This window comes from Trichechus manatus, unplaced genomic scaffold (genome assembly GCF_000243295.1).
Source record: "Trichechus manatus latirostris isolate Lorelei unplaced genomic scaffold, TriManLat1.0 scaffold00061, whole genome shotgun sequence".
NCBI classification, from domain to species: domain Eukaryota; kingdom Metazoa; phylum Chordata; class Mammalia; order Sirenia; family Trichechidae; genus Trichechus; species Trichechus manatus.
This window is the reverse complement of record NW_004443997.1, coordinates 3806291-3820968: the sequence shown is the minus strand read 5'-3', so window position 1 is coordinate 3820968 and position 14678 is coordinate 3806291. Positions and strand designations below refer to the sequence as shown.

The 14678-nt window shown below is 51.8% G+C and overlaps 1 protein-coding gene across 1 annotated transcript in view; it reads right to left on the bottom strand.

Moving 5' to 3' along the window:
• Nucleotides 1-10235: 10235 nt before the first annotated feature.
• FOXN4 (forkhead box N4) overlaps nt 10236-14678 on the bottom strand; it is a 29267-nt gene continuing 24824 nt past the window's right edge. Inside the window, exons 8-9 of the mRNA XM_004378988.1 lie at nt 11952-12344; nt 10236-10495 (exon numbers count right to left, since the gene is read on the bottom strand). Coding sequence (XP_004379045.1) covers nt 10236-10495; nt 11952-12344 — 653 coding nt within the window. The remainder of the gene's footprint in view (nt 10496-11951; nt 12345-14678) is intronic.

Genomic DNA, 14678 nt, shown 5'->3' with positions numbered 1-14678 from the left:
TTTCTTGGTGCCTGGCGTGCGGGATCCAGGTGTTCTTTAGGCCTGTTTTCTGTCAGATCATGGAATCTTTTTTTTAGTCTGCGACCAGCTCTCGATTGAAGGATCTTGTATATTTCAGTAGCCCAAACAGGCCAAGGAAAGAAGTGTGGATGAGAGAAGATCTATTTTTGTAATGACGCTGAGTCAGCCACTGTCTAGTTGCCCAGGAAAAGATACAGATTATTTTTCATTAAGAGAATAAGATGGTTTTTTTCCTCCCCCAGTGGCCTCTAGGGAATCACTAGGAATGTCCACTGGCAGGCCATTCCCAGCGTTCATTAGGACAGATTCTCTTTTTGGGAGAGGGAATACAAAATGAGCGAAATTGCCTGGCCGAGGTGCCGGGGTGTTTAGAGGATTCTGGCATGTGGCTCAGGGTCCTCGGTCTGCCCCTTCTCTTCAAGAGAACGAGGTCTTGCCACTCACCCTCCGTGCGCCTACAGGCCACCAGCCTCGGGCATGCAAACTCCTGCCCAGAGACCGGGAGCCCTCACCAGACTTGCCCTTGTGACAGTCACTCTTCCTCCCGCCTCTCAGGAGGGCCACCTCGAGTACCTGTCCTTCCTCACCCGTTGCCTTGACGTTTGTGGCTGGATCAGGCCCCAAGGAGCAGAGCTGTCAACTCCCAGGGACTGGACCAGTGTCTCAGGGGAGGACTTTGCACGCCCCCAGTGGTACTGGCTGCAAAGGCTGCCCATCTCCCAAGGCCTGGGTCCTTGGGGCCCCCCGGTTGGCACAGGTTGCTGGCAGCGGGGGGAGTTGGCTGCCATATGCTGCTGTGGTGGGCTGTCTGTCCGAGGACAATGAACCTCACATCCAGCCACTTTGGAAGCCAGTGTGGTCGCCCAGGGAAGAAGCCTCCATGAGCCAGGATGCTTGAGGATGTCCGAGTGTAAAATAAAAAGTCTGGCAAGTGAAAGTGATGTTGGGGGGGTGGGGGGTAACTGTCCTCCATCGCCCCATCCCGAGGACGGCGGGGTGGAGGCAGGGAAGAGTCGCTGCTGCTGTGGGAACTGTGGGTGTCTAGTGTGGCAAGGCCCCCATGGTTTTGGGGGAAGACAAGTTGATGACTCTAGCTGCCACCGGGAAGGGTGGGCAGAAGAAGCTACAGGAAATGTGCAGAGTAAACTATTTTTGAAGGAAGCACTTGGCCGTGGTTTATTCTCTGGACCAGAAAAGGCAGACCTCCTCCTTGGTGGTTCCCCTTTGCCTCCCATCTTCACACAATAGCTAAGCTCTTGAGTAAGTTCCTCGTCACAGGAGGTATTCAGAGAACAGCTGGGGCTCCCATGGGGTACGCCGGTGGCTGGACTGAACTGGCTTGATGGTTTCAAAATCATCCTTTTTTTTTTAATTGTAGAAATACATATAACAAAACATGTACCAGTTCCACAGTTTTTACACATACTGTTCAGTGACATTGATGACGTTCATCATGTTGGGCAACCGTCACCACTGTCTTTTCCAAATAATTTCACCACCCTTAGCAGAAACTCGGTGCTACCTTCTCCTTTTTTTTTTTTGTTTTTTTTAAGCACCGAAAGGCTTTGTTTATCCTAGATAAATGGAGGAAAGATTGAACTTGTCAAGGATTTCATTTTACGTGGCTCCACCACAATCAACACCCATGGAAGCAGCACTCAAGAAATCAAACGACACGTTGCATCGGGCAAATCTGCTGCAAAAGACCTCTTTAAAGTGTTCAAAAGCAAAGATGTCACTGAGGACTAAGGTGCACCTGACCCAACCCATGGTATTTTCAGTTGCCTCATATGCATGTGAAAGCTGGACAATGAATAAAGAAGACCTAGGAAGAATTGATCCTTTCAATTACGTATTGGCGGAGAATACTGAATATACCATGGACTGCCAGAAGAATGAACAAATCTGTCTTGGAAGAAATACGGTCAGAGTGTTCCTTCAAAGCAAGGATGGCGAGACTTCATCTCCTGAACTTTGACATGTTATCAGGAGGGACCGGTCCCTGGAGAAGGACATCATGCTTGGTAAGGTAGAGGGTCCTCGAGAGGAAGACCGTTAACAAGATGGATTGACACAGTGGCTGCAGCAGTGGGCTCAAGCATAATGATCGTGAGGACGGCGCAGGACCAGGAAGTGTTTCGTTCTGTTGTACACAGGGTTGCTATGAGTCAGAACTGACTGGACAGCACCTAACAAGAACAACAGCAGTAACTAGTAAAGAATGTGCCTTGAGCCTTCTGCTGTTTTAAGAACTATCTATATGGGATCAAACTGACAACAGGAACTTAAAGATTAGATAGGAACCTTAGGGGGCAGTGAGTTTATGTTAATGGGGGAGGAAAAACTGAGAAAAGGAGGGTGAGGATGGCTGCACAGCTCAGCGTAATCAATGTCACTGAATTGTATATATACAAATTGTTGAATTGGTATGTTTTGCCGTATTATTCTCTACAACAACAAAATAAATAAAAACCCAAAGTGTAGTCCATAAAACAGATAAAAAAGGGAGCTGCTCCAGAGGAGGGAGGGCAGGGTGGTTGAGGCACTTATTCACATGCAATTTCCATTCCCCCCACCTCCTTCCCCCACCCCAGGACTGCAGACTAGGAAGGCAAGGCTTAGAATGGTGAGGACACTTGTCCATAGTCACACAGGGACAGAGCTGGGAGATGAATCTGGCCTGTTTGACTTCAGATCCTGGCCTCCCACTTGGTGGAAGGAATACCTTGAGTTGCCTTTGAGTTGCCCCTGACTCATGGCAACCCCATGCGCAATGGGATGAAACGCTGCCCTGTCTGTACCATCCCCATGCGGGCTTTTGTGACCCATAGGGTTTTCAGTGACTGATTTTCAGAGGTAGATTGGTAGGCCTTTGTTCTTAGGCTGTCTTAATCTGGAAGCTCTGCTGAAACCTGTTCAGCATCATAGCAACGTGCAAGCCTCCACTGAGAGAGGGGTGGTGACTGTGCATGAGGTGCATTGGCCAGGAATCGAACCCAGGTCTCCCGCATGGAAGGCGAGAATTGTACCACTGAACCACCACTGCCCCCACAGAAGGAATACGTAGGCCCCACCAATGGGCTTCCCACTTTCCTCCCAGCGCAGCAGCTCCTGCCTGGGGTGCCCCTCCTCCCTTCCTCCTTTCTTCCCATCCTCTCAATACTGGAAGCCTGCCTTCCGAACGCCCGCGGGCCCAGCCTGCAGGACTCCCTGGAGACCGGGAGAGAAAGCAACAGCAGCGGGCAGCCAGGGGCCTCCTTGGTGTGGAGGGAACCTTCACGTTGTGTGTTAATCTTTCCCCATCTCGTTCCCCACCCCCGGGAACCTCTTCCTCCCTTGGGGTCACCTCACAGCTCACCTGCAAGTGCAGCCACTTCCCCAGTCCAGATTGGAGGAATGTTCTGGGCTCCCCAGCCAGCCAGTATCAGGACAGCACTGGGGTCTGCCTTATCTCAGCCCACCTGCTGACCCCTCCACACCTGTTGTATTGGAATCTTGTCACCCTCCCCCTCGGCCAGTGGTTCCCAAACTTTTGAAAAATTCAGACCCACCATAGCCTGACCTCAGTCCTCCGGTCGCAGAATTGCTCAGGCAGTGGTCTGGACGACTAGATTTTTAAAATAAAGGGCCCTGGGGGTTTCAGATCACCAGCCGGTTTGACCGTATTTCCATGGCTAATCTGACAGTTCTCTGTAATGATGTGGGGGATGAGCCCAAGCACCAAGCTGTTAGATTCGAGATGCTTTCACTTGTGAGACAGAGTTCCCAGCGTTCCGGGGGCTCAGGAGGAGGAAGCAGAGTGGCCTTGCACGTCCAAGCGTCCCAGAGGTGAGCAGTGTTGTCCTCCCTCCCCTGGTGCTGGGAGGGCTGAGCTGGGGGGCCATGTTCTGGTAGTCTCTGTGGACAAGGCGGCCCCTGCACATGGATTTGAGGCCCTGCCTGGCCTCCCGTGTCCTTGGTTGCAGATGAAGTGGGCCATGTTTCAGCCGTGGGTTTGGTCTTCATGTTGATACCCTCTGGGCTTGAGGGGCTGTGGCCCCGGAAACCTGAGGTCCTGCGGCCCCGGAAACCTGAGGTCCTGCCTCGGCCCAAGGGAGGCAATGCCTCGCTCAGTCACCTCCGCTGCTACTTTTGACCGTATCTTTTGTCTCTTTCCCCAAGTCCCCACCAGCTGCCCTTCAGCAACCCACACCTGTAGCAGTGCAGTGGCCAGGGCTGTGGGGCCTGCAGGTGTTGTTAATTGACATTGACTCATGGTGATCCCATGTGACAGAGTAGAACTGCTCCATAAGGTTTTCTTGGCTATAATCTTTATGGAAGCAGATTGCCAGGCCTTTCTTTCGCAATGCCATTGGGTGGGTTCAAACCACCAACCTTTAGATTGGCAGCTGATCACAAACCACTGGCACCACCCAGGGACCTGCAGGCCAGGGCTTAAATCCTAGCTGGATAACCTTGGAGAGTTTTCACTCCTTTTCAGACCAGCAAGCAGACAGTGCTCGCTGAGCCCTCTGAGATGTGATAAAAGACTGAGGGGCAGCACAGTGTCATTTACACCGTATCTCTGCTGCTTATGAATCCCGTGTAAGCTACTTAGCCTCTCTGAGCCTCAGTTTCCTTCTCTGTAAAATGGGGATGTATTTATTTTTTCTGGCTGCTGTAACAATTACCATAAACATGGCGGTTTAGAACAATGCAATTTTATTATCTGTCAGTTCTGGTAGTCAGAAGTCGGACTTGTGTCTCACTGGGCTGAAATCAAGGTATGGGCAGGGCTGTGTTCTTTCTGGAGATTCTAGGGGAGAATTTTTTCTTTCTTTTTTTTTTTTTTGCTTTTCCAGCTTTTAGAGGCTGCTGCATTCCTTGGCTCATAGCCCCTTCCTCCATCTTCAAAGCCAGCAACATAGCATCTTCCAGTCTCTCTCTCTGACTCTGACCCTCCTGCCTCCTTCTTTTACTTATTAGGACCCTTATCTACATGAGGACATGAGGAGCCTTGGTGGCTCAGTGGTTAAGTGCTGGACTACTAACTGAAGGTTCGGCCATTCAAACCTACCAGCTGCTCTGCAGGAGAAAGATGTGGCAGTCTGCTTCCGTAAAGATTATAGCCTTGGAAACCCTATGGGGCAGTTCTGCTCTATCACATGGGGTTGCTATGAGTCAGAATCAACTCGATGGCAATTGGTTGTGATTACATTGTGCCCACCTGGATAATCTCCCTATTTTAAAGTCAGCTTATCAGCAACCTTAATTCCCCCGTGCAGTGTAACTAACATACTCACAGGTTCTGGGGATTAGGATATGGACATCTTGGGTGAGGCCATGATTCTGCCTACAATCAAAACCAAACCCATCGCCATCGAGGCAATTACAACTCATGGCAACCCCATGTGTTACAGAGTAGAACTGCTCCATAGGGTTTTCTTGGCTGTAATCTTTACAGAAGCAGATTGCCAGGCCTTTCTTCCATGGTGCTGCTGGGTGGGCTCAAACCCTCAACCCTTGGGTTAGTAATCCAGTGCAAACTATTTGCGCACCCAGGGACCGTCTGCCTGCCACAGGGGTTGATAGCAGCTTTACTCCAGGGAGAGTGGAGAGGAGTAAGATCAACCATGTCACTGTGCATGTGGCATGGTGTAAGCCTCCTATGCATGTTAGCGAGGGCTGTTATTGTTGTTAAAATGTGGAAGATTCTCATGGAGCAGGAAGAAAAGCTGCAGGACCACAATCTCCGGGCCTCAGTTTTCCCCATCTGTAAAATGGGCCCCTCACACAGACTGTGCTGTGTAGTTTCATGAAGCTGATGCATGGCGAGGGTTTAACCCAATGCGGCACACAGCAGGTGCTTCATGGCGGCTGTGTGTGTTTTGTTCCTAACTTGTGTTGCCCAGCTCCAGAGAGAGCCTTGATTCAGGCTCCACCCCTCCAGGCTTGCCGTCCTGGTGTTAGAGTGGCTCCTGGCCAGGTGGAGCTCTTGCTGTGAACAGGGTTCTTGCCTAGCTTATGTCTGTGTGACCTTGGCATATTGGCCTTGACTCTGTGTGTACCTGGTCAGTACTTGCCCATGGGAAGGAACTCAAGGCAGCTCCCCAGCCTTCTCCACGTGGTGACCCTGGTGGCTCAGGCTTCATGCTCCAGTTCAGCACCCCAGGAGAAAGGGGGCGCCCCTGTCCCATAGTTCCTACCAGTTCCCCAGGGGAAGTTCATGGGCTGTGACCAACATGGCTCGGGTCTCTCGCCCCCTGTCGGTCATTACTAGTGGGGTTGGTGCTGAGATGCTCTTGTTGGCCAGGCCAGAGTCACAGGTCCACCCCAGAGTCATGGGGTGGGTAATGGGTGCTGGGCAGAGAAAGCCCAGGGCCACTGCTGGCACCCCCTTTCTGCCACTTGACTGCCTGCTGGGTCTGCACTGAGGTGGGCCCAGCTCAGCACTTCCCTACACCAACCCCAGCCCCATCATCCCATACGCTTCAGGACTCACTAATTGTCACGTGTGCGTGAGCCTAATCTCCCTGGTGAGATCACGAGGCACTTCCTGGGTGGGCTTTAGACTTAGAATCTTAATCAGTACACCTACAGTGGGTTGAATAGGGTCCTCCAAAATCCATGTCACCCAGAACCTCAGAATGTGACCTTATTTAGAAATAGGGTCTTTGCAGATGTAATTAGTTAAGGATCTCAAGATGAAACCATCCTAGTTGGGGTGAGCCCTAGAGCCAATGACGGAAACCAAAAACCCACTGCCGTTGAGTCGATTCCAACTCATAGCCATCCTACAGGACAGAGAAGAACTGCCCCATAGGGTTTCCAAGGCTGTAAATCTTTACGGAAGCAGACTGCCACGTCTTTCTCCCACGGAGCGGCTGGTGGGTTCAAAGTGCCGACCTTTTGGTTAGCAGCCAAACGCTTTAACCACTGCACCACCAGGGTGCCTATGACATGTCCTTATAAGAGACATACAGAGGCAGAGACGGGAGTGATGTGTATACAAGCCAAGCAACACCAGTGATTGCTGGCAGCCCCCAGAAGGTAGGAGAGAGGCGTGGAGCAGATTGTCCCTCAGAGCCCCAAGAAGGAACCAACCCTTGTGACATCTTGATTTTAGACTTCTGACCTCCAGAATTGTAAGAGAATAAATTTCTGTTGTTTTAAGCCACCAGGTTTGTAGTAATTTGTTATGGCAACTACAGGAAACTAACACACCACCCTTCTGCTGTTATCTTAGGCGACCAGTCACCTGCTTTACTCCTCTGAGCCTCAGATTCGTCATCTGTAAAATGGGTATCATAATTAAGAAGCCACACCTCACAGGGTTGCGAGGACTGAATAAGCTAATTTACAGCAGGGCCTAGTACATAGCTGTTGTTGTTAGCTGTCGTCGAGTTGACTCTGACTTATGGCAACCCCACGTGTACAGAGTAGAACTGCTCCACAGGGTTTTTAAGGCTGTGGCCTTTTGGAAGCAGATTGCCAGGCCTTTCTCCTGAGGTGCCTGTGGGTGGGTTTGAACCGCCAACCTTTTGGCTAGTAGTTGAGCGCTTACCCATTTCCGCCACCTAAGGTGTGACTCCTCCCACCTCGTTGTGTTCACAGAGTGCTGCTGAGCTCCTGCTCTGGGGTCTGCCACACACCGACTCAGTCCTGCTGCTCCCGATTACCGTGAGACCTCCCCAGCCTCTCTGAGCCTCAGCTTTCTGAGCCCCTACCTGAGATAAGGAGCCCTGGTGGTGCAGTGATTAAGAGCTCGGCTTCCAACCAAAAGGTCAGCAGTTCGAATCCACTAGGCACTCCTTGGAAACCCTATGGGGCAGTTCCCCTCTGTCCTACAGGGTCGCTATGAGTTGGAATTGGCTCGACGGCCGCGGGTACCTGAGATAAAGCATGTGAAGCGCCTGGTGTCGAGGAACAGGAAATGGTGGCCATTCTCATTTTATTGATAATGACAGACTCCCCACGGTTTCTGGTGTGGTGGCAACTTGGCATCAGAAGACCTGGGTTCAGTGTGGCCGTGATGGCACCTCTGGGGGCCTCAGTTTCCCTCCCATAAACAGGGCATCTCACCTGTGAGGGCTGAGAGAGTGGCACCCTCCTGTACACGCTTGTCACCCCGCCCCGAGCCACAGAGCTGCCTTCCAGCCTTTATTGAAGGGGACAGTCACTCAGCGCTGAGCTTAGAGTGTTGGTGGCGCCCAGACACGGGGTCTTTATTACAGCAATTTAAGCATCTTAACTTATCGGGGTCATGTCACACGAAGCAGCTCAGCAGTGCTGGTCAGACAGGCAGCACCAGGCTGTTACTGAAGTTCTTGGTGGAATGTCCCAAAATGTTGTAGCTGTTTTGGGCTGCCGTCGAGTCAGGCCCGACTCATGGTGACCCCATGTGTGACAAAGTAGAACTGCTTCATAGGGTCTTCTTGGCTGTTATCTTCATAGAAGCAGTTCGCCAGGCCTTTCTTCCACGGTGCCACTGGGTAGGTTCGAACCACCAACCTTTGGGTTCGCAGCTGAGTGCGAACCACTTGTGCTACCCAGGCTTCTGTCCCAGAACTAGGAAGGACTTAAAGATGGTCCTTCGAAATGGGGCTTAATGCCAAAACCCCCAAGCAACAGGTTGAGCTGTTGATTAGCCAGAAAATTCTGGCTCTCGGGTTCTGGAATGCCCAGACGCCAGAGCCCAACATCCAGTTGGCCACAGTGGTACAGTCGCTGCTGTGGTTTCTGTCTCAGCTTTGTTGGAAGGTCTTTTGTTACCTTCTCTCTTCCCCAACCCAAGACCCAGCTCTCCTCTAACCCAACTGTCTGCAGAATCTGCCCTTTGAAAAATCAGTAATGGGCAACAAGAGAAGAAGAAACGTAAAAATCCTCAGTAGGGCAAAGACAGGCAAACAGGCGCCATAAATATCATACATCTCTGCTCCACCAGTCCCCCACTTGTGACATGGCCAAGTCTAACATGGCTCACAGTTTGCTTCCTTCCATAAGAGAATGTCTTAAATCCTAGTACGAAAAACTCCCCACCCCAACCCTCTCACTCCCATCCCAATTTGCCCTAGAAAGTCCCGAGCGCCAAAACTCGTGCACGTCCTCTCTTAGGTACACATGGAATTGGTTTGGAATCCTGACTCTACAGTTAAAACAAAAGATATCTGGTCTCTAGTGTTTAAAGATAGTCTGCTTCACAGTATCAAAAGTGCATGTTATAAAAGGAATCCCAAGGCTGCAAAGGGGCTAATAGTCAGTCAGAGATGCAACTCCCTGATAATTGAAGAGTTAGGGTTGCCGGGTAGGGTGAGGGACAGGAAGTCTTTCTTCGGGGACCTGGAGCTGGGTTTGCAGAGGTGGTGTGGATGGGCCACAATAAATATAAATAAATTTACAAACGGTAACAATGCCCAGCATGACCCAGGGGTCTACTCTATGAAACTAACATATTACTAGTTAAGCAGTTGCCCTCAAGTCGACTTCTACTCATAGCAACCCCGTGTGTGTCAGAGTAGAACTGTGCTCTATAGGGTTTTGAGTGGCTGATTTTTCAGAAGTAGATCTCCAGCACTTTCTTCCAAGGCACCTCTGGGTAGGCTCGAACTGCCAACTTTCCTGTTAGCAACTGAATGTGTTAACAGTTGCACCGTGCAGAGAAATGGGGCTAGAGGCCAAATGGGCAGGTGTCCATTTCAGAGTTCAGCCTGTTCCATCCAAGAGATGCTTGGCAGTTCCACATTCTACTTCCGCCCTCAGAGCCTGGCCGCTGGAGGCTTGAGGCAGATGTGTCATTTGGTTCACCCTGTCTCCAGAAGAATAAATTAAAGGACCTTCCAGGCATTTCCACGGCTCATGCCAACGTGTCCTAGAGTAGGCTGCAGGTGGTCAGGGTGCCCAGCAGAAATCAGGTTGGAGAAAACCCTCACCCCAGCCAGGCCTTGCATCTTAGGGTGCTTAGAGTGTCGTGAACAGGGGGAAGCCCAGCTTGCTGTCCCCGTGCCTCTTAGTCTGACTTGGGAGGGCCCAGAGGCTTCCTGGCGGGGGTGGGGGGCGGTGTAAGGGTGGTGGGGGTACCCAGAGGAACAGTTTCGCAGCCCAGCCAGCAGCCCCACCAGGCTCAGGAGGGGCCTGTGAGAATGTAAGGGGGGCCTTTATTCTTGGAATACCTTGCTGTGGTCAGTTCTCTGCCAGGGTCTGCCCCCGGAGGGTAGGGAGTCAGGGAGCACCTCAGCTCACAGCAGGGCTATGGGCTTGTTCCCCGGGGCGCCCAGGTACGGAGAGGAGGAGGTGGTGGCAGAGGCGGCCACACTCTCCGGGGTGGAGTACGTGGCGTAGAGGCCTGTCACCTGCACGTCTGAGAAGGACTGGTTGCTGCTGCTGGAGACGGGGGTCAGGCCTGGGCCCCCCAGGTCACAGTCAAGTGGGGAGTCTCCGAAGGCCCCCAGTGCATCCAGGCTGAAGCCCTCATCCTTCATCTCCTCCCAGAGGTTCCCTTTCAAAGACAAAAGCATCTGGGTGAGCTGGCTGCATGTCAAACAGACCTGAGTTCGAATGCTGGTCTAAGGGAGGAGGCAAAGACCATGTACAGGGTTCAAGGTTATTGTTGCAGGAAAATCACGGAGGAGCCAGACAAGAGTTCCAGGCCAGCCGTCCCCTTCCCCTGGGTGCTCTGGGGAAAGTCACTTTCATCTCTGAGCCTCGGTTTCTTGGACTAAAATGGGTGTGATCAGAGAACCCACCTCCCAGGGCTGGCAAGGGCTAAACAAGATTCTGTGTGAAAAGCACAGAGCCCACATTATGGCACCAGCATGGTCAGAGCTAGGGGAGCAATACAAGGTTCTCCCTTTCCTCGGCACAACTTAACTCTAAATAATCCCAGGAGAGAGGCAGGGAGGTTGGAATTTACCAATTTCACAGCTGTAACCACCTGCCAACTTGTCTATTTCCCTCCTACACACAGAGCTCCTGGAGGGCTGAGGCTGGCACATAGTAGGTGTGCAAATGTTATTGAAAGGATGGATCATGAGCCTTCCCTGAACTTCCCTTGTTCGGTCATTCATTCATTCATCTCCTGTTTATTGAAGATGACCCTGCAGCCAGCAGTGGGCCAGAGTGGCAACCAGACCTGACATGAGCAGGCGGGAGTGGAAGCAGTTAATGACTGAACATTTGTTGTTCTTGTTCGCTGCCAAGGAGACACTCCCAAATCATGGCGACCTCACACAATGGAACGAAACACTGTCTGGTCCTGTGCCATCCCCATGATCAGTTACAGATCAGACTGTTGTGATCCATAGGGTTTTCACTGGCTGATTTTCAGAAGTAGATTGCCAGGGCTTTCTTCCTAGTTCATGTTACTCTGGAAGCTCTGCTGAAACCTGTTCAGCATCACAGTAACACGCAAGCCTCCACTGACAGATGAGTGGTGGCTGAGCATGAGGTGCATTGGCCAGGAATCAAATCTGGGTCTCCCGCATGGAAGGTGAGAATTCTACCACGGAACCACCACTGCCCTCTTGATAAAAAGTTTAGGGTTGGACAAACTTGAGTTTAAATCTGGCTCTGCCACTTACTAGCCAGGTGACCCTGGGCCAGTGATTTCTTTTCCCTTTGCCTCAGTTTCCTCATAAGCAGAATGGGTATATGAAATGGCAGTGGCCTTCAAGGACTGTTTTTTTTCCCCTCCCAGGACTGTTGGAAGGGTGAAATGAAATGATGCCAAAAGTGCTTAGGAAGGTACCTGGTATACGGTAAGTGATCATTAAACGTTTTCTGTAACTGGCTGTTATTGGGTGGTCGGGAAATGTTTGTTGAAGGAATGAGCGGTGCAGTGTGGCCGTGGGTGTAACATGCAGACAGCCCTCCTATCCCTTGCTCCTCCGTCTTCTTGGGCCCCCTGCCTTTCCCCTCTCCCTTCCATTACCATGCCCCCCATCCCCCAGCCTCACCTTGCAGAGCAAAGTCCATGATGCTGGGATCCAGGGTGTCCACCTCGGGGTTCATGTCGGTGGAGATGTTGATGAAGTCCACTGGAGCCCTCCCCATGGCGGGGTGGGGCAGGGGGCTGGGGCTCAGATCTGGCAAGGTGTGCAGGGGTGGGGTCTGGGCTGGGGCTGGTGAGTCTGGAGCCAGATGCGCCTGGGGTTGGGCTTGGTGGTGCAGCGGGACAGACTGCAGGGATAGGGTCATCAGGGGCTGGGGTGGGAGCTGGGAGACGGCCAGGCAGCCATGGGCCATGGCCACCGTGGTGGAGTGGGTCAACACGGAGGCCTCCGGCTCGCCCAGTTTGCCAGGGCGCCGGCAGCTCTCCGGCCGGTCCGAGATCAGCTTGTCCAGCTCCTCTACAGGCAAGCGAGAGGGGTCACTCAGAATTCACCCTGCAGTTAGCCGGCCCCTGCTCAGTCCTGAGTTCAAATCCCAGTGTGAACTTAGCCAGCCTGCTGGACTCTCTGAACCTCAGTCTCCTCATCTATCTCACGGCATTGTAACTGCACAGGGTGGTGGTGGAGATGTAATAAAACCACAAATTGTGTAGGGTCTTTGAGGCATGAGGGGAGCCATCAGATACTGAAAATGTGGTGGTTGTTGTTGGGCGCCATTAAGTAGATTCTGACTCACAGTGACCCCATGTGACAGAGTAGAAGTACCCCATAGGGTTTTCTAGGCTGTAATCTCTATGGGAGCAGATTGCCAGGTCTTTTCTCCCAAGAGCCACTGGGTGGCTTTGAACCACTGACCTTTCAGTTAGCAGCTGAGCACTTAACTGTTACACCACCTGGGCTCCTTAGCCTTCTCATTTGGACAGTGCCTTATAGGACAGTCCTGTGACCCCAGGAGTTCATTTGAACCTCATAACAGCCCTGAAAGAGGGAGTTAAATCAGGGATTACGAATCCCATGAGACCAGGACGTATTTATTAACGTGCAAGGGGTCCTAGCCGCTCCCTGCTATGAAAGAGACATTTAGAAGTGTTGCTGGGGGGTAAAAATTGGGTACCCCTTAATGCTCTTGGATAGAAACAAGTAAAGACTTTGCCCTCAAAAAGTTGAGCATCTTATATTCCCACCAACTGTGAACGAGACCAACTGTGAATGAGGATGTCTGCCTATTTCTCCATATCCTAGCCCACACTGGGTGTTATTATTTTTAATATTTTAAAAATCTCTGCTGATGTGCTTGGAAAGCAATGTTATGGTTGTTTAATTCACATGTCTCTGTAAGAAATTAGTGATTACTAGTAAGATTCAACAGCTTTGCCTGCGTCTGACCAGGCCTCTCAATTTACCAGCCACTGGGTCACCCTGAGTCAGAAACGACTGGACGGCAATGGGGTTGGCTTGGGCTTGGGGTAGAGGTGGGGAGGGTGAGGTATGTTTCACAGGAGGGGGTTTCTCCAGGCACCTGCCTCCCCACCAGTGTGGCTGGGATGTGTTACTGGTTGGGCAGGAGGCAGGCAGAGCTGGGGCTGGGATGGGAGGTGGGTGTGTGTGGGGTTGGGGGGGGTTGTGTGTATTATGAGTGCAGTGTGATGTGTGTGCAGGGTATGTGTGTGTATGGTGGGGGACATGTGGGTGTGGGGGGGATACGGAGCAAGTACATGTGTGGGTGTGGTGTGTGTGTGGAATGTCAGAGGGTGGGAGGAGTACGGGTGTGTTTGGGTATATATTAGGTGCATGTGTGGTGTGTGGGTGTGTGTGTAGGGGGTATGGGTGTGGTGTATGTGTAGTATGTTGTGGAAGTGTATGTGTGGGGTGGGAGTGTGTGCAGCGTGGGTGTGGGTGTGTGTAAGGGGTGTGTGCAGCGTGTATGGGTGTATGTGCGGTGTGGGTGTGGTATGTTGTGGAGGTGTGTGTTTAGGTGTGTATGTATGGTTGTGCGGTGCGGGGGGGTATGTGGTGTGTGGTATACGTGCACAGTGTGTGGTGTGTGCAGTGTGTGTGTGGGTGGTGTGTGTGTACAGTGTATGGGGTGTGTGTGGTGTGGGGGTGTGGGGGGGTGTGGTGTGGGGGGGTGTATGGGGTGTGTGTGCTGTGTTTGTGGGGTATGTGCGGAGTGTGTGTGGTGTGATGTGTGTGCAGTGTGTGTGTGGTATATGTGTGGTGTGTGTGTACCGTGTATGTGCAGGGTATATATGTGGTGTGTGTGCTGTGGAGTGTGTGTGCGGTGTGTGTGTGGTGTGGAATGTGTGGTGTGGGATGTGTGGTGTATGTGGGTGTGTGTGTGCTGTGTGTTTATGTGTGCAGTGTGTATAGGGCATGTGTGTGGTGTATGCAATGTGTATTGGGTGTGTGTGATGTGTGCAGCATTGGGTGTGTATAGGTGTGGGGGGGGTGGAGTGTGTGTGGTGTGTGTGCAGTGTGTGGGGTGGGGTGTGTGTATTGTGTGTGTTGTGTGTGGAGCGTGTATATGCGTGTGTTGTGTATGGTGTGTGGTGTGTGTGTTGTGTGTGTTGTGTGTGGAGCGTGTATATGCGTGTGTTGTGTATGGTGTGTGGTGTGGGGTGGGGTGTGTGTGTTGTGTGTGTTGTGTGTATATGCATGTGTTGTGTATGGTGTGTGGTGTGGGGTGGGGTGTGTGTGTTGTGTGTGTTGTGTGTGGAGTGTGTATATGCGTGTGTTGCGTATGGTGTATCTTGTGTGGGGTGGGGTGTGTGTGTTATGTGTGTTGCGTATGGT